The sequence below is a fragment of the Opisthocomus hoazin genome, chromosome 2, assembly GCF_030867145.1.
Source record: "Opisthocomus hoazin isolate bOpiHoa1 chromosome 2, bOpiHoa1.hap1, whole genome shotgun sequence".
NCBI classification, from domain to species: Eukaryota; Metazoa; Chordata; class Aves; order Opisthocomiformes; family Opisthocomidae; genus Opisthocomus; species Opisthocomus hoazin.
The window spans coordinates 100,850,886-100,869,969 of record NC_134415.1 but is presented as its reverse complement, the minus strand read 5'-3'; the positions used below and the strand labels follow the sequence as shown (position 1 = coordinate 100,869,969).

The 19,084-nt window shown below is 38.8% G+C and overlaps 1 protein-coding gene across 1 annotated transcript in view; it reads right to left on the bottom strand.

The window, feature by feature from the left end:
- EYS (eyes shut homolog) overlaps window positions 1–19,084 on the bottom strand; it is a 966,530-nt gene that overhangs the window by 804,824 nt on the left and 142,622 nt on the right. The window contains exon 12 of the mRNA XM_075414597.1: window positions 10,275–10,379. Coding sequence (XP_075270712.1) covers window positions 10,275–10,379 — 105 coding nt within the window. The remainder of the gene's footprint in view (window positions 1–10,274; window positions 10,380–19,084) is intronic.

Sequence of the window (19,084 nt, the reverse complement as noted above, 5' to 3'; positions counted from 1 at the left end):
TAATTCCATAAGAAGAAAGTTAAATGGGCTTTCTTGAAAAAAGAAACATGAATTTGACCAAGAAGTCCAAAGAACAGCACTCTTTAAGTAAATCTCGGTTAGCAAAACTGAATAATTCTCTCAGGATTATGTGTCATCTAGACTGTGCTCTGTTTCTCTGTTGGTTGATGTATAGACTCCCCATACAGTTGTCAGAAGCATGTTTTTTATTCTCTGGAAGTCCAGCTGACACAGCTGGCACATACTGAGTTACAAGCTTGAAGACTCAAGCTGCTGAGTCCTCTCAGGGACTACTTGCAGATGGGTTGTGCACTTGGATTCCTGCCTGGTAAGTAGAAAGAATAAACAGATAGCCAATTTCCTATCTAACCACAGGTCATCCAAAACAAACTGGAGAGAATAACCTTGTCTAGTTACGATGACAGACTAGAAGTCAAAGAACATCTTCTGCACTGCTAACTGCAACAGATTAATTTTTCATTGTGTGACAGTGTCCATCAATGACAAAATTGCCATTCAAAGTTGGTCTGTAAGGAGAAGTATCTTTTCCCAACCTTGTTGCCAATTTCAAGTTATAGAAAGTTAAGAAGTCAAAGACATGGCAGGGCTGTATTGTCATAGAGGAGTATAAGCACTGTAATAAAAGAAGGCATAGAAATGTTACAGAGACAAGACACATTCCAATGAAGTACAGGATGTTTTATCATCCAGGCTCAAGCAAATAAAAACCTGTTTTTACTTCGACTAGAAAAAAAATATTAAGGAAGATAGAAGAAAACTATGGGCAGGATACATAAATATGTAGAATTTAGTGAAACATCTCATAAAGTTACTTCCAATGCAAAAAATTCATCATCTGTAGAAAAGATAAAAGTCATTGTGCTTTCTTTTTTAATATTTCTCGGAGAAAGTACACACAGACATTTTTCGTTAACCTCTGGTTTTGATTGTGAAATCAAACAAATATCCATAAACAAGTTTGATTACTTATATTAACAGCCATAAATAGATATTAATAAGGGGTAGGCAGAGAGCTATTATATGTATATCTTATGAATGAGTTTGTGCTTATACAAAGATTTTTTTTATTGATATATAACTTGAATTTCTAAGGATTGTAAGAAATCTACAAACCCCAAACTGGAACTCTATGTGTGACCAAAAATGTTTTAAGGCTACATTAAACCTTATTTAGGAAAAACATCTGTAAGATACTATGTCTTTAAAAAAGTCAGTAGGCAATCAAAGGAATATATACACAGGTAGAAGGTGCACAGATGAACAGGTTGTCTAAGAAGTACAGGTTATTTAAGAAAATACGTGACGAAGGGTAGTTGACATAACTGGTTCTCAAATTAAAGAAAAACAAAATCTTTTGTGGAAAAATCAATTAACCTTGTAGAGGCATCCCAATTTAATCATGTAGATAACAATTGAAATTGAGCATAACTAGTACCATGGGTAGAGCTGCTCCTATTTTGGGTATGTAATGGTGTGGTAAAACCCAGTGAGTTGTGCAGGGGCCCTTTTCTTAAGAAACATCTATGCCAAATTGATCCCTGATAGTCTTTGTTTTATTGCTAATTACATCAGCATTGTTTCATTGCCATTAGGGTGAACTGTGTGAATCTGGTCTAAGACCTTTGTGGTTGTGTTTGGACTGAGTACCTGACTTTGACAACTTCCTATTAAGGCAGCATGCAACAACTGATAAATCATGTGTAGACTGTAATTTGGCTGCAGCAGAACCATGCTATTAATTAGTTTAAATGTTTATTTTCAGTTGTGGGAGGCATAACATATGCATATAGTTTGCCATCTGACTTAAGCATTGCCAGTGTACTTCAACATTTCAGACAGTAGCTTTACTATTTCAGTCCTGAGTTATTCTTTACAAAGGACTGCCAATTATGTTGAACTTCATAAAATTCTGTAGTAGCTTTTGTGAGGTTTCATTTTATTGAACTTTTTAATGGTGCCTTATTACAGCTTATTTTCACTGTCATATGGGGACTGCAATTCTGCCTTTATCATCCTGCTGCACATAACTTCCCTCATGTTATTTCTTTGACAATTCACATTTAGTTATAATACATACACATTTTCCACTTGTCCTTTTCAGATCCAGTCAATGGATTAAAGCAAAAAAAAAAAAATTGCTTTATTAAAGTAGATGAACCCTTTTTGAAACCTTAAAGGTACAATGAGTATAACAGAGAAGAAGACTGTGTGAATCAAAAAAACCTCTTCCTCCAAATTCATCTGTAAAGATGGAAGAAAGGCATTAGAATAAGGCTAAGGAGACCTCTGTCCACTTTTACTGCAGTGTCTCTAGTCACAAAGAATATCACTTTAGCTGGGATTCATCTCATCTTCTCTACCTTCAGCTGTTTAAAACTTAGTTTTGTAAATCTAAGCCCTCTCAGTTTAAGCTCTGGTACAAGACACTGGTACCTCTAGCAAAATGTTCATCCTCTTGACATCCACCTGTATTCATGTCTCTACAACTACAACATAGGAAAACCAGTATTTAATATATCCAACCATTTCCTATTTTGTTCACAGCAATGATGACTGCAATTAAAAAACTAAGCAAACAATCAAAACCTATTGAACTTTCTGGATTAGATTAATGCCTATACTACTATAAAATGAAAACAAAAAACATAAAGCACATTGTATAATTGTCCCTAATATAAATCAAGCACCGCATACGCTATTATGATACTAATAGAGAAGTATATTCTATCATGTATTTCACCTGATGTTTTTATATGGATAAAACAGAAATATGTATCCATTGAACTAACATAAAATGAAAGTGATGAGTAGCACAGGAGTAATGCAGTAATGGTTTCTGAAACTCTGAGAAAGGAGGTTGTCATGGAAACAGCTGGGTTAGAAATCTTTTTGCTGCTACAATTTTATTTAGCTGCTGCTTAGTCTTTATGTTATTTTAATAAATAGATCTTCCTCAAGTCTTTTATGATTTCATTCTTCTCAAAACAAGATGCTATGTTAAGAACTTTTCAGATGCAAGGCAATGACTAATAGCATATTCATCTATACTGAAACATACAAAAATGAAAACTTCCATTTTACTCCTACACTCATCTAGCTGAAAGATTAAAAGAGAAAGGTGAGCTAAAGAGTTAGCCACTTTCTGCATAAAAGGCTAGCATGGCATTCTAGACTATGTTTTACCTAGAGTAAACTAGGGGAAGAAAACAGGTATAAACAGTCTTACAAAATTTGAAAAGCTTAAATTATTTGTGCTATATGAATATAACATGCGAACACAAAAAATCAATTAAAAGCCTATACATAAAATTTAAAAAAATATTTTAAATTAAATCAAGTAAAGAAAATAAATACCAGGTTAATCAGAGAAGGAACACAAATACTCAGATGACAAAGTAAACAAAAAAAGTCTTGCTATCTAGCCTGCCACAAGACACAGAAGTTTAATTATTCTGTATGAGCACACCTGCAACAAATGAGAGTTTCTAAATATCATCAAACAAGAGAAGTGTTAAATACCATCAAGAGAAGAATGGAAAGGGCAACAAGTGGCACATCTTCTGAAAACAACCTGAAGCAATGAACATAAAGCAAACTTAAAAGCAAAAAAAATAAGTGTGTTTCAATGAGCAATATAATTTGTCAAAATGACAAAAAACATGAGGGACAAATAAAAATAACCTGAAGAATGAGCCACATAAAAGGATGGGAATGTACAATTAAGCTACAAGGCAGTAAAATATACAGGCAACAAATTCATGAGTTTTTAAAGCATGCATGTTATTGTTTGTAATAAGAGCAGATCTAACACTCTCCACTAACAATTTTTTTTATTACTAAAAATGCTGATTCGCTGATAGCTAAAATATTTTGTGGACATATTAATCTTAACAAATCTTAGAGCACAACATGGGTTCAAATAGTGTCCTTTAGGGTTTCCTTGCCAGTTATCTGCCCTTCAGTATTCTTGACAGGCAATGTGAAGAGTTAGATTCACACTGTATCGAGCCAGCATCACATTAGCTCCAATATCACGTATTAACTCAAATACCATATACTAGCTGTGTATATATCATCACTGAAATTTGGGAGAAGTGGCTGATACAACGGAAAGCTGTGCTGCCATTCAGCAAGACCTGGACCAGCTGGAGAGCTGGGCGCAGAGGAACCTGATGAAGTTCAACAAGGGCAAGTGCAGGGTCCGGCAGCCGGAGAGGAGTAACCTAGTGCAGCAGTACAGGCTCGAGACTGACATGTTGGAGAGCAGCTCTGTGAAGAAGAACCTGGGAGACCTGGTGGACAACAAGTTGACCATGAGCCAGCAGTGTGCCCTGGCTGCCAAGAAAGCCAATGGGATCCTGGGGTGCATCAAGAAGAGTGTGGCCAGCAGATCGAGGGAGGTTCTCATCCCCCTCTACTCTGCACTAATGAGGCCCCATCTGGAGTACTGTGTCCAGTTCTGGGCTCCCCACTTCAAGAAAGATGAGGAGCTACTGGAGGGAGTTGAGAGGAGGGCTACAAAGATGAAGAGGGGACTGGAGCACTTCTCCTATGAAGAAAGGCTGAGGGAGCTGGGCTTGTTTAGCCAGAAGAAGAGAAGGCTGAGAGGCGAACTTACAAATGCTTATAAATATCTTAAGGGTTGGTGTCAAGAGGACGGGGCCAGGCTCTTTTCAGACTTGTTCCTTTTTCCCAAAGGCCTTGTCAATGACCCCATTCCTGGCCAGGGATCCCAGCTGCTTGGCTTCCTTGCCCTCTAATTCCAAACTGCTGGCCCCATTATCCCAGCACCGCAGCAGCCAGGTGACGATGTGCTTGCCTGGGTGGTGGCTGAAATCTTTCCGCATGTCTCGCAGCTCGCCCAGGGACAGGGACCGGGTGATGATCTCTGCCTCTGTCTCCCGCGATGACCCTGGCTCATTGTCATCCCTCCCAGAGTGATCTGCTCTCTTTGTGTCTTTCTTTAGTTTTACAGGGGTGACTGCTACTGGCACAGGTTGGTCATTGGGCTCAGCTGCGATGTCTGCGGCTGGAGCTGGGGCTGGAGCAGCTGCTGTGCCCCCTGGGGAAACCGAGGCAGGCCCTGTAGCTGTGGCAGCGGCGGTGCCGGTCAGGGGGGCTGTGACTGCCTGCTGGGCTGGAGGGGCTGCAGGGCCGGCTGGGGGGACAGCGCCAGTCGCAGTGCCTGCCGCTTCGTTTCCCCCGCTTTCCCCTTTAGGGCACTGAATCAGTTTGAACAGGGCTCGGTAGGCATGGGCCGGACCCCAGCACATTGTGGTGATTTGTGTCTCTCTGGAGTTCCCAGGGTGGCAGCACACTTTTTGCAAATATTTTACCAGATTGTCCGGATTCTGTATTTGTTCAGGGGTGAGTTTAAAACGCACTGCGGGAGCCCTTTGCTCTAGACATCTGCCCATGCTGTCCCACACACCCAGCCACTCAGAGCTATCCAGCCCTGGGGCAGGTCTCTGCACCATGTTCTTAATGACTTGTTTAACCCTAAACAAGACCCAAAACCCATTCAGGAGGCAGAAAAAAAGGAGAATGCTGGCCTGAGCATCCCATGGGTACTCGAAATTCTCAAAAGCCATTAGGACTAGCCTGAGTGAGAGAGAGGGGGTGAAAGAGTGGGGGAGGTATGCCCTCCGGTTTTCCCCAGAGATTGGGTTTGATTATTAACAAATTCTAAGACATAGGATCCAAGGTATGGAAATGACTGCAGTGCCGCATGCAAATACAAGCCTAATTTCATGCACAGTGATGTTATCATGTCATAAGTCCATATCGTACCGTACAGTAAAATCATAATCCTGATCCTTTTCCCCGTGATTATGAACAGCACCACAGGGAACAAATACAACAAGTACGGATTCAAAAACCACAACCATCTGATCAAAGACAGAAACATTTTTACCGGCGACTGTTTAACTAACACAGTAAATACGTACAACAAATTATAACAAAAATCTGAGAAAGCAGTTTTAACACCCGCTGCTCAGCCCTGCTGTTATCCCCGCCCCATGCCTGGGCGCCAATTTAATGTTTTGGTTTTGGCTGCTGCTGGCAACAAAAAGCGCCACGCGGCCGGCCCTCCCCCCGCCGCGGTGCGGAGGAGAATGGAAAGAAACAGGCAGAAAACTGGTGGGTCGGGATAAGGGCAGTTTAACAGAACAGCAAACAAAGGGAAGAGCAACAACAACGATACAGATAAGGAGAAAATACGACACAAACTCGCACAACGGACCCACTCTCCCGAACAGGACCGGCGCCGCTCGCTCCTGAGCCGCGAGTGAGTTCCCACCCCGCTGCCCCCCCCGCCCACCAGAACCCAGCATGACGGCACATAGTATGGAATACCCGGCTCTGTTTGGCTAGGTGGGGTCAGCCCCCACCTCCCCGCTGTGCCGGCTGTGCGCCTTCCTGGAGTCTGGTGAAAATTAACCCTGTCCTGGCCAAACCCAGGACACCTGGTAAAGATGAGGTTCCGTTGCTCATTTTATATGCATTTCCCTTTTCAAACTCTTCTTTAAATAAAATAAAAGTAGAAGACTATAAGTCTCAATCAAAAGCAGTTTGACCAGTGTATAAACCTTCTCTAAGAATGCTCTTAACTCCAGCCAACGGCAATTTTTTAGTAGGTCTGCACTTAAATATAGTGCTTTATAAAGACAGAACATATGAAAGAGCTTAGTTCAGTATCAGAAGCAGCATAACTGTTAGCATAGCTTTCTTGTTGGGTTAATGAACTTTGCTCATTAATCAGGCTAATTAGCTTGCTTTCTTCACACCCAACCAAATGTCTACATCACACAGTACAGTGAAGAATCCAGCCTTTCATCAGTCATGCTTGCATTCTTGTTTAGGCAGTTATGCATTTCCAGATACAACACTATCGTGTAACCACATCAGCTTTTGAAAATATATGTATCTTAATAATAAAACTTCCTGCTATAACATCCACTTTGCATAAAAAAATCTGTGTGAGATAAAAGAACACACAAAACACTCTTTCCTTTCAAAACATACAGGTTTACTATTTATGCAGCATCTCTTCACCCTGAAGCCATGGTAAGATCATTCATTAAGTTATCTTCACCCACTGCTAATACAAATCTCTTTAGGAGTCCTTCCAGATTTATTTTAGCTTACCATAGAGAGTTTCTGAAGGGAAAACTAAAAGCAAATTAATCCTTTTCATTCTAAATTGTACATCAAGACAACTTACGCTCTCACATCCTCAAATGAATGGCGTTACTGTTACAACATAATTTGAAGAAAAAACCTTATTAAATTTTAATGTATGTGACTCCTAACTATGAGCACCTTTAAACTTTTTTATCGAAGTTAAAAAATAGTGCTGCTCATATATGACACGGCAGAGTGGCTACCGACATATTTCTTCCCCAGCAAAGGTATCTTAAGCTGTATCTAGTTAAGTAGATTTACAATTCCTCATAAAATAATAACTTTAATAAAAATATAAATAGACCCTCCATAGCATATAGAGGAAAGCTCTTTATATTCATTATTTTTAGCATATTGATAACACTGCAAGGTCTAATTTGGGAAGATATCATCATGTACGTAAAAATAAGATGCAGCCAGAGACTGTTTCAGACAACAGCAGACAAAACAGAAAAGCGGAAAGATAACAGCCACCTGCCTAATGAATAAAAATGTATTCCAACGAAAAAATAGGCAGTGAAAACCAAGTTATTAGTGATCTAATCTGACAGCTGCAGATAGAAGTACTTTCGTTTACAAGGACTTGATCATCAGGATATATCCAAGTTCTCTGTGCTCCCTTGTGTTTTCTTATTGAATACATGTGATTTAGTCAATATTTTTATTATTTATTTATTTATTTACTGTTACGTGCTAAAAGCTAGCAACTACAGATCCTCTGATAAAGAAAACTTTTTTTTTTTTTTTTTAGAAATTCCATATGACACTGTCAGTGAAAGTATGGAGGCATAAATGTAATTTTTCACTTAAGGATTAGCTCGAGTTAGCTGTCTTATCTTTTGAAGTGATGCCCTTGTTAGAAACAAGGTAGCAGTAAAAGTGTCCAGTAACACAGTGACTTTCGTTTTCAGGCAATTTACAGACATTATCTATTTAATAATTGCACTGTCTTTGTGAGATGGTTACATTTGTTTATCTACACCTTCACCTAGAGAATATGAACTGGGATATTAATTAATTTACCCAAGGGCACAAGGGGAATCTGTATCACATTTAGATTAAAGTTCTTTTCAGCTCATTGTTAGGTATGCATATCACTGCACAATTTTCCCCCTCAGGTTGTTATTATATTAATAATGTAGCTGCAAATAGTAATACAGCAAGTCTTAATTTTTTTAAAAAATTAGTGATCATTTCTACAGATAACTTCTGGTTCACTGTGAGTTATTTAATCCTTTGACTGATGATCATGAAGAACTACTGCTATGCACAACACTTTAGTAGAGTCAAGAGAATGAAGCTCATAGTTTCTAAAGTATATATATATCCATTACATAAACTCCATTGTTCCAGATGAATACCTGGATTAATCTCAGAGGCACATCACAGAGGAATTTATAGTTACAGACACTCAAACCGTACATGCACTCACACTGGGAATGTTAATAAAAATTTACTGGATAAGGGCTGTCTACTGAGTAACCGACTTTTCTTTAAAGAAAGAGGTACAAACCACCCACTAAAACAACATCACAATAATTTTCTTTCCTATTACTGACACATATTCTGCTGTATGAAAGAGATCTCCTTTCACATCTGTGGAAGGAGGTATAGGATGGTTCTGTCTAAAATGCACTGTATGTAAGAGTGTTAGGAACATCAATGGGAGTTAAACAAGGGATAGCAAAGCAGGGCATTGAATATGAGAATCTCCATCTTAGAAGAACAAAGGAGATAATGTTTGTGTTAATGTTTAACTACAGCCCTTATTGAGTAAAACATTTGAATTCATGCCTACTTTTGTTTCAATGAAGCAACAAACATGAAAGCATCATCTTACCTTTGAAGATACAACTCAGTATTGTCTTCAGTTCTTAACTCAGCAGGATACTACCCTTCAAGCATTAAAGTATCTCTAGATATTAAGCTCATTGAAGTCCTCTCAAAATTTGTTGCTTTGCTTGAGAGGGACGGTTGGAGACTTGCATTTCAGTACTCTGACATTTCCAGCTTTTATTGATAACTGTCAGTTTCTCTTCTAAACACCCCTGTACTATAAGGTTTCTTAGACTATGACAGTATAAAACCAGGTTTTCTGCCTTATTTTCCGTAGTAACAATGAGCTTACATATGCGCAGGTCAAAATGAAAAATCTTTTTAGAATTTATTGATAATTTCTTACCCATATTTATGAATTAACTTACCAGTTGCTAAATCTCTACCCCAACCTCCTTTGGTCACAATGATTATTAAAAATGCAGAAAGTCTTCTGATCCTGGTCAAAAGATCTCTAAGGTCAGGAATTTCTATCCCACCCTTTTCTATGTTTTCTTAGTCAACACAGAATAACATGCAAAGTCCCAAATCATACAGAGTATATATAATTAGCAAAGCAAAATCTTCAACATTATATTTCTTTCTTTATTTACTTGGCTGGGTCTTTTCGTGCTGTGTGTTTAGTTCAGTTGCCACCTGGCCTGATCCATCTTGGATGTCCCTTATATCCTGTACCATATCTTCCAGCTTCATATGATATCTTGGAAACTTAAAAATGCCTCAGATGACACGAATTGCACATGCTCGGGCAACCAGACTGAGGTCATACACACTTTAGAGCAGTGTAAAATTCTTTTAGATGTGAATAAAGTGGCCAGCACAACAGGATTCTAACAACTGGGATTTCAGAGGTTTGCTCAATTTCAACATGTTTTGCTGCTTAAAACCTACAATTTTTTTAAGGAATGTGTTGCGATAAGGTGTCTACACAAATAGACAATAAATAATTGGAAATCTCCAGTTCTGTCATATTTCTTTACCAGTATGTTCCAGTACTATAAGTACTTTTTAATTAAGAAATCTATTGTTTATGAAAAATAGTCATAGACAAATTCTCATGGACACTGACTGAGACAAATTTCTTTTTTATTAATCTATGTAACTAGCACTGTAACTTTCAAAATGTAAGCAAAATGCTTGCACCATACAAGATTTTATAGCACCGGAGTAACAAAAGTAGAAGTCACACACTACGCCAAACTAGCAATTGTATGAAAACTATAAATGCTTACCAAAGGGGCAATTGCATTTGAAGCCATTTATGTCATCTTCACAGGTTCCTCCATTCCAACAGAGTGTGTCTAAACACTCATTCATGTGAACAGAACATGTTTCTCCTGAAATATTAGATTAAAAAAAAAAAAGACAAATGTGCTAATCTGTTTAAATCATAGAGACATATTTGCAGTAAAAAAGGACTATGATATTGTCACAATCTAAATGCTGACCCCACTGGCCAAGGTGCACTTACTGAGCACACATGGATACTGATAGACATCCTGTGTGTCACAGATTTTTCTGCTTCATTGTTTACAAGACAGACCATTATGACAGGCAATGTTGGAAGCATGACAATCAGGAAAATAGAAAGCTTTCCTACTGAGGGTATGCATAATCCTGGAGCTTTTTTCCATTATACAAGATTACTATATTGAGGCAATTTTTGTTTGGTTGCGTCAATCATTTTCTTTCATTTAACTCACTGTCTCCTTTGCAAAACTCAAAATATCATTGCATATGAAACTCAGGTCAATGTTAATTTACAGAGAGTTATGTGTAACAGTAGAGTTCAGCCTATGTTAAGTTGTCAATACTATGACACTTGATATTTCTCCATGTAATACAAAGGAGGAGGACGTTCAAGTCACTGAAGAGTATTTAATGACGCAAAATACAGATGAGAAGGAATGGAAAAATTAAGAGCAAAGGCAAGAAGTATAGTGAAATGTAGATATGTAATCTACAACAGGGTTTGCTTTCATTTCTAACAGGAAAAGCTGTTTCCAACCACAGAAATACGGAGGCAAATCATATTTTCAGTACTTATCACAGGTCAGTAGTGTACAAAACATGCTGGGCTTTCTGTGAACCTCACAGAAGAAGACAAAACCAAAATGAATGCGGAAATTCCTCCGAATTCTTTGCGTTGTGGAAAATATTCGGTCTCTTATCCGCAGCACACATACATGACCTCTCATACACTCATATGAGGTAAGACAGTCAACTCTCAAAATCTGTATGTTGTGAACCTACTAGATATAACAGGCCTTCACTGGAGAAGCCTGTAGTAGCATCAAGGTTCTTTTCCACACATAAAACTATGACAGAGTGGCTCCCACTAGGGTGTTTTCCTGCCTTTAAACATACTCTGCATATTCCATAAGACTTCAAGATCTGGATGAAAAGGGGAAGACACAAGCAGAGAGAAAGGATAGTTCATGTAACTCCGTAAACTTAAAAGCTATCTGCTGGCAGTAGCTGCTGAGAGCTGCTTAGAGTGTGTTGTGGCACCAGTGAGGAATACAGACAGTCAAGACTGGCCAACATACAAATTCTTTTCTAAGTTCTTCTTATTTTTTATATTTTCTTCAGTGTGCTGATAAGGTAACAGCACTATGTGCAACATTTCTGACCTAATTCTAGTATTTTTCTTTCCTTATATTTTCTAGTTTGGATTGATTTCCACAGTTAAGTGCCTCATTATGATAGGTCTCTTTTGGGGAAGATAAATGGAAATGCATTGACGTCTGTTCTCTTCTTCTGCATAGACAAGTGGAAAGTAGCTGTCATGGTTTAACCTGGCAGCTGACAACTAAGCAGGAGACAGCCACTTGCTGACCCCTCCCCTTCCCCCCTAGCCAAATGGAGAGGAGAAATGGACAAAAGGTCAAACTCATAGGCTGGGATAAAGACTGTTTAATAGGGCAACAGAAGAAATACTAATTCTACTAATAATAGTACTACTAGTGCTACTATTAATATTGATAAAAATGAATAAGAAAAATAAATTATATACTGTTTGCAAACAAAGTTTCTTCTAAAAGTAAATCACCTGGCCCCAAGCCATAGGGAAGCTGTAGCATATTCAAGAAAAACTCCTTGAAACAGATTCATCTCGCTTGAGTTGTTGTGTACTCCTGATAGATAAAAGGTTAAAATAAAACAAATGCAATTCTAAGGGAAATAATGCAATAAGATCATCCTCATTCACTCATGGTATCCAAGATTTGTGAAGTTCTTCCTGCCTTTTTATAAAGATGTCTCTCTTTTCCTCTTAAATCTAAGGCAGCAAAGGTATCTTACTGAAATGGATATTACCATGATTTTAAGACGTTGCTGTAACAGATATAACTACAATTCCTTGTGAACTGTTCCTATCCATCTCCTTTGACTTTCTTTTCTTTCTGGGATAGGAAATTGGGTGTGACATTCAGCAGGAAAATGAGTCAACTACATGTAGGCTTCTAACAACAGATCTATGTTTTAAAGCTGAGTATTTAGGCTGAAATTCAGTTCCCTAAATGTCGGTATCTAACGCAAAATAGGATATCTTGTATTCAGTCTGAAGCAAACAGTTCTTAGTGGATGAAATGGACGATAAGCAAAGACAGTTGCAACAGTTTTATAACAGTACCATAAATTGGTCATTCAGGCTGGAAATCCTGATGGGATGGTAGGAAATAAGACAAAAGAACAAAGACACAGAGGGCATATGTCAGTTGAGCAGTATTACCAAAAAAGGAACAAAAAATAGCACGTCCTAGGCAAGGTGAACCCTCTGAGGAATTCAAAAGCAAAATGACACCTGACCAAAAGGTTAATTCTGTGGCCATGTTTTGACTGAACTATATGAAATGATACAACACTTGAGGAATCTTGAAAAGATGATGAAATAATGCAGGTTAGAGGAATCTGGGACATGAGATGAACATTGGAGGTTTAGTTGTGTTAAGGAGTAGTGACAAAACCTGACTGTGTAAAAAAAGTGAGAAAGGATTCAAAGCCATTCTCTCATTCATAGTCTGATGACCTGGATGAAGAGTTAGAATGTACCCTTAGCAAGTTTGCTGATGACACCAAACTGGGAGGTGTGGTAGATACACCGGAAGGCTGTGCTGCCATTCAGCGTGACCTGGATAGGCTGGAAAGTTGGGCAGAGAGGAACCTGATGAGGTACAACAAAGGCAAATGCAGGGTCCTGCACATGGGGAGGAACAACCTCATGCATCAGTACAGGCTTGGGGTGGACCTGCTGGAGAGCAGCTCTGTGGAGAGGGACCAGGCTGTTCTGGTGGACGATAGGTTAACCATGAGCCAGCAGTGTGCCCTGGCTGCCAAGAAAGCTAATGGGATCCTGGGATACATTAGGAGGAGTGTGGCCAGCAGGATGAGGGAGGTTCTCCTTCCCCTCTACACTGCCCTAGTGAGGCCCCATCTGGAGTACTGTGTCCGGTTCTGGGCTCCCCACTTCATGAAAGATGAAGAGCTACTGGAGAGAGTCTAATGGAGGTCTAAGAGGATGATGAGGCGAGTGTAGCATCTGTCCTACAAAGTGAAGCTGAGGGAGCTGGGCTTGTTCAGCCTGAAGAAGAGAAATATGCGAGGGGACCTAATAAATGTTTATAAATATCTGAAGGCTGGGTGTCAGGAGGATGGGGCCAGACTCTTTTCAGTGGTGCCCAGGGACAGGACAAGGGGCAGTGGGCACAAAATGAGGCACAGGAAGTTCTGTCTGAACATGAGGAAGAACTTCTTCCCTCTGAGGGTGCCAGAGCACTGGAACAGGCTGCCCAGGGCGGTTGTGGAGTCTCCTTCTCTGGAGATATTCAAGACCCGCCTGGACAATGTCCTTTGCAGCTTGTTGTAGGTGACCCTGCTTTGGCAGGAGGGTTGGACTAGATGACCCACAGAGGTCCCTTCCAACCCCTACTATTCTGTGATTCTGTGATTCTGTGATTCTGTGACAGGAAGCGTAATGATTCTGTCAATACGAGAAAGGATGCAGAAAAAGATAATTCATTTTGCATCTTGATTTGGAAAAAAATAAATATCTACTATAAAGTATAATGAGAAATTCTCACCGGTGACATCAGAAACTAAATCTCATTTCTGACATTATGCCACTAATCCCCATTATTTTAAGACTTCAATGAGTACATTTTTTCTTAGTGTATTAATCTATATTGCAACACTCCATAGATCAAAATATTTAGTTCCAATTTAGAAAATTAATCCCATATTTCCATACTAATGCTGTATAGTAGATATATGCATGCTATACTTGTTTAAGAGAAAACTGTCTGGTTTCAGGTGTTTTGCTTTTATTTACCTTTGGCCATGCTAGATGTGTGTGAATTCCACTCTTCATTTAGGAGAACAAGGAAAAGGGAAAAAAATCCCTGTTCTGATAACAAAGCTGCTGAGTTTCTGATTAAGGCGCTAAATTACTTCAGATGACAAAGAAGAAATTACATGCCACTCAGCCTCTTTTGAGTTATCAAGCACTGAGAATACCTTTCTCATAACTGATGAAAATACTTGTGAAAACCACTGACAGATTTAGAAGATGTGCTAGCTAACAGTACTTGCAGAATGATTTAGAAAGATGTCAAACTTCCTGAAATATGTCAGCTGAAGTGTTATTAACATATTTGTCATGGTTTAACCTGGCAATTAGGACCTGACAGCCACTTGCTCCCCCCTTCTCCTCCCTGGCAGTGGCAAGAAGAGGAGAAATGGACACAAGGTAAAACTTGTGGGTTGAGATAAAGACAGTTTAATAGGACAACAAAGGAAATATTACTACTACCACTACTACTAATAATAATAAAAATAATAATGAATATGCAAAATCAAATATATACGATATAATTTTCTCAGCACCCAATGACCAGTTTACGACCAGTCCTCAAGAAGCGATCACGAAACCCTGAATGTACAGATTTTGCAAATTTCATGAAATTCCTGAAAATGAATGAACTCCTGGAAAAGTTTGAAGTCCCACAAAAGAGAGGATTCAAACTCACAGAAACAAGAAAGAGAGTTTCCTGCCCTCCCCCCATCCCCACCCCGGCCAATGCCCACTCATAAAATGAGCATGATATCTATGACACGGAATATTTACATCAGCCAGCTTGGTCTAGCTGTCTGGCTATGCTCCCTCCCAGATTCTGCACGCCTGCTCATTAGCTGAGTAAGAGAAACTGAAGACAGACCTTTATTTCTTAGCAACTACTAAAAACATCAGGGTTATCAACATTCTTCTCGTACTAAATCCAAAACACAGCAGCTACTGGGAGGCCAAACCCAGGACACATATCAAATACAGATAGTTCACTGTTTTTTTTTCCTGACAAACTTGCAATAGTGTTGACACACACAGCTCAGACTTTAGTTTCTATGCATCTGTGTTACCATTCCTTCAAGATCAATTCTGTTTTCCTTCTAATTTTGCTGTGTGGTCACTGAAAAATACACTATTCACAAATATGAAAAACTGAGGTTATTTTTCGTCTAAAAGTTAACAGTGCAGTTCTGGTAATTCCGTATATCTCACAAAGGCTAAGAGAATGGCATTTTTTTTTGTATGAATCATGGTAAAACTTGAAAAAGCCTCCGTGTTTCAGTGCAATTTCTGCCAATCACAATAATCACAGAATCACAGAATGTTCGGGGTTGGAACGGACCTCTGTGGGTCATCTAGTACAACCCCCCTGCTGAAGCAGGGTCACTTACATGCAGTGCAAATAAAGGTAAGTGCTTTTTGTGCATTGTAGACAATAACTAGCTCTTCTGGTTATGTGCCATAACGTGGAGTGCCATTAAGCTGGTAGATGCACCTGACAAGAGGCATGTCCCAAAACTTCTTGCAAAGAGTTGCTAGGGAAATTTAAGAATTCACATCCTCACAATACAAAAGCAATATTTAAATATTTCAAAAAGAATCAAAGAATCTGTGAAGCTACTGTGAGACTGTGTTCTCTGAGTATTCGAGACATGAAAAAAGCTGAACTTGTACAGAGAAGCCTTTTCTTTCAGTATGCAGCTAATGTCAACTATGGATTTGAAATGGATGACGAGCACTGTCTTTGAACATCAGATAAAAATCAGCAATTGGCTACAAATTACTTTTAACATCAAAGTATGTTAATATAAATATTTTCTGGGTTTACACTTCTAAGGTTAACATTAATACAACACATCCAAACATAATTAGTAGCAAAAGATAATATTTAAATAGTTATTTAATAAATCATAACTTAGAGTCAAGTTCCTAAACAATTTACAGGGATCATGTCACCAAATTCTGAAGTACAAAGAGTATGTTAAAACTGAGCATGAGCTGATTCTAATTCTATTAACTCCACAGTGTGCTTTATCCTGCATAAAATTTCAGTGCTCTTGAAATATATAGCAAATATTCACAGCTCCTAAGGAAAGTCTGTCACTCTTGCAAATTGCATGGCCTGGTGTTTGACAGAAGCGTTTTCTACAGGCACATTGATGACACACAAAAGTCAGATTATTCTGCAGGAGCACAAAAATCTTGAAAGTAGTCTAAGGGCCTGGGTAGGCGTATGCTGAAATAATTGGCAAAGATATTTAGTCTTCCACCAATGTTACTGATGTAACTTACTCTTTTTAAAAAAGTCATGCTATTTTAGCAAATGGAAATGTTCTGAAGTTCTCAGGTAAATATAAATGGAGATCAAAACCAACAAAGAAACATTCCTTTCCAGAAATATAATGGATGGAGCCTTGTTGAATATTCCATTCATTCTCAAATATGATATCCAGACATTGGAATAAAACTGGAAGAGATTTAAGAGCTTATTTTCTCAATGTAACACACATTATATATAAGTATCTCTTGTTAATTGCCACCATTACTATTAACATGTCTGAATTACAAAATACATGTAAAAATATCAAATATGAAGTCTCATTTACATACTATTTATACTAGCTTTCATTTTATAGACTTACTGGAATATAAAGTTTGACAACGCGAAGGCAACCAGAATGATCACAATTAATAAAGGGATGTCTTAGAATATTTTCTTTAAACTACAACTGCTTACTTGAGGAAATATTACATCAAGATATAAGCTGAATTTTTCTATTCCCAAATCAGATGAAAAGCAGATGATTAAGAATTCTTCTTAATGTAATCTTAATGAAGTACTGCTTAAAAAAAAAAAAGGAGTTTTTAAAGTTCAACTAGTATCCAAACTAGTAACAATATGTTTGAAGAATGTCTTCACAACACTCCTGCCTTACTGTACACCATTCCGTAAAACGTATAAATATATAAAGCACTCAGGTCATACACCTGAGAACAAATGATGTAATTTTTTTTCTCTCTAAGCGACGTAAGTTATTGTGTTAGATAAGAGAGGTATTAGCCTGAATAACATTTCCGCTTACTTTGCAGAAAATGCAGTTACAAAAAAGCAAGACAGACAGACAGTCCAGGTCTGGCCTTAGGGAACTTGACTGACATTTCCCTTTCTCAACTTTGTTGTTCTACACACTAGATAATTTTTTTCTTTTATTCAAATTCTTTTTAGTGTAAGAAATTGCAGTAGTTAAAAATCTAAACCAAATTTATTTCTTATTTGTTTACTTCATACAGCCTATACTGTTCTGTGAACACTTATTCCAGAAAGTAAGCGATTTCTGTGGTGCTGTCTTAAATGACTTCACTGGCTTAGGTTCTCTGAAAGATTTTCAATTCAGAGAAGGTCTGCGGCTCTTCAACTGTAAAATGCCAAGATCTCAACTCATCCATTTACATGGGATTACACTGTACATCTGACAGGCATGGTGCATTGGTGCAGTGTGGCAAGGATAATTAGCCTCCCCTAGCAGAAAAAGCCAGCCAGAGCCCCCGCAGAGGCTGCACTGTCCAGTGACCTGAGCCTCACCCACAGCCCAGTCCTGTCTGGTCGTGGAGACATGGGACCAGACATGAGCTGAGCTCACAGGATGTCTCTGCCCTATTAAAATAGGGACTGTATGAATGAAAATGGAAGCAGATATTTCAAACACAGAAAGGGTGTGTGAACAAACCAACTGAACCCAGTTGCCTTCCTTTGTGCAGCAGAAATAATAATTTCATAATTTCAGGTGACTCTGCTAAGAATAGCAGATATCAGGACCCTGAGAACACTAATAGGCCCTAATGGCTCTGAGCACCCCCACCTAGGACCTTCTCACACACTCTGCTCATTGTCCAATGAGCTCTGTTTCAGTTCAGCTTTACTCAGTTGCAGGCTTCCAGAGCTGGCCTGAGCTATTCAGTAGATGTGCCTGTTTCCAGCCCTGCCTCTAGTCCCATCTCAAGAAAGGACTCCAGAGACACTGTAAGTAACCTCTCTCTTTGGATGGACTCCTTGTATGTACATTGTAGGTTTGCCTCTGGTCCTGTCTCCTGTTGCTTCTGACTTGCTGCTATTGATGAACCCTGGACCTGGTCCATTGCTGCAATGCCTGGGGCTTGCGAGGGACCCTGTTACCAGACCCTGGCTCTGCCGGCTGTGTTTAGATGCTACAGGACTTTTCCTTGTTTAGTGATGGCACTTCCTGCCCTGGGGGTACACTTCGATCCTGATTTGTGGCTCCCCTCATGGAGCAGCCTTTCTCTTGCTGCTCCCTGTTAACAGTGTCAACTTTTGTTATGTATTAGGGCATCCATCAGGTGTTCTAGACTTTCTTTGTAAAAGGGGTTAAGCATTCCAAAACTTACTTGTGTTGAAATGGATTGATTTTCACACAACCTCATGTATTTTCCTTCAAGATTTGCTTGTCTTAATGGTGTCAAGGATATACTGTTCACATCTATCACAGAAGGGTGAAACTATTTTAAAAACATCCAAATAATTTAAAACCAGTGAATAACTTCCTGAAAGTACAAACAGTTAAATAGTTCCTCAGATAAGCTGCAGATGTTAAGTGGACTTGTGTGATGTATTTGTGGAATAAAAAAGTAAAAGCAAAGCACAGAAATTTGAAGTAATAGAACAATATTAGAAATATTCAC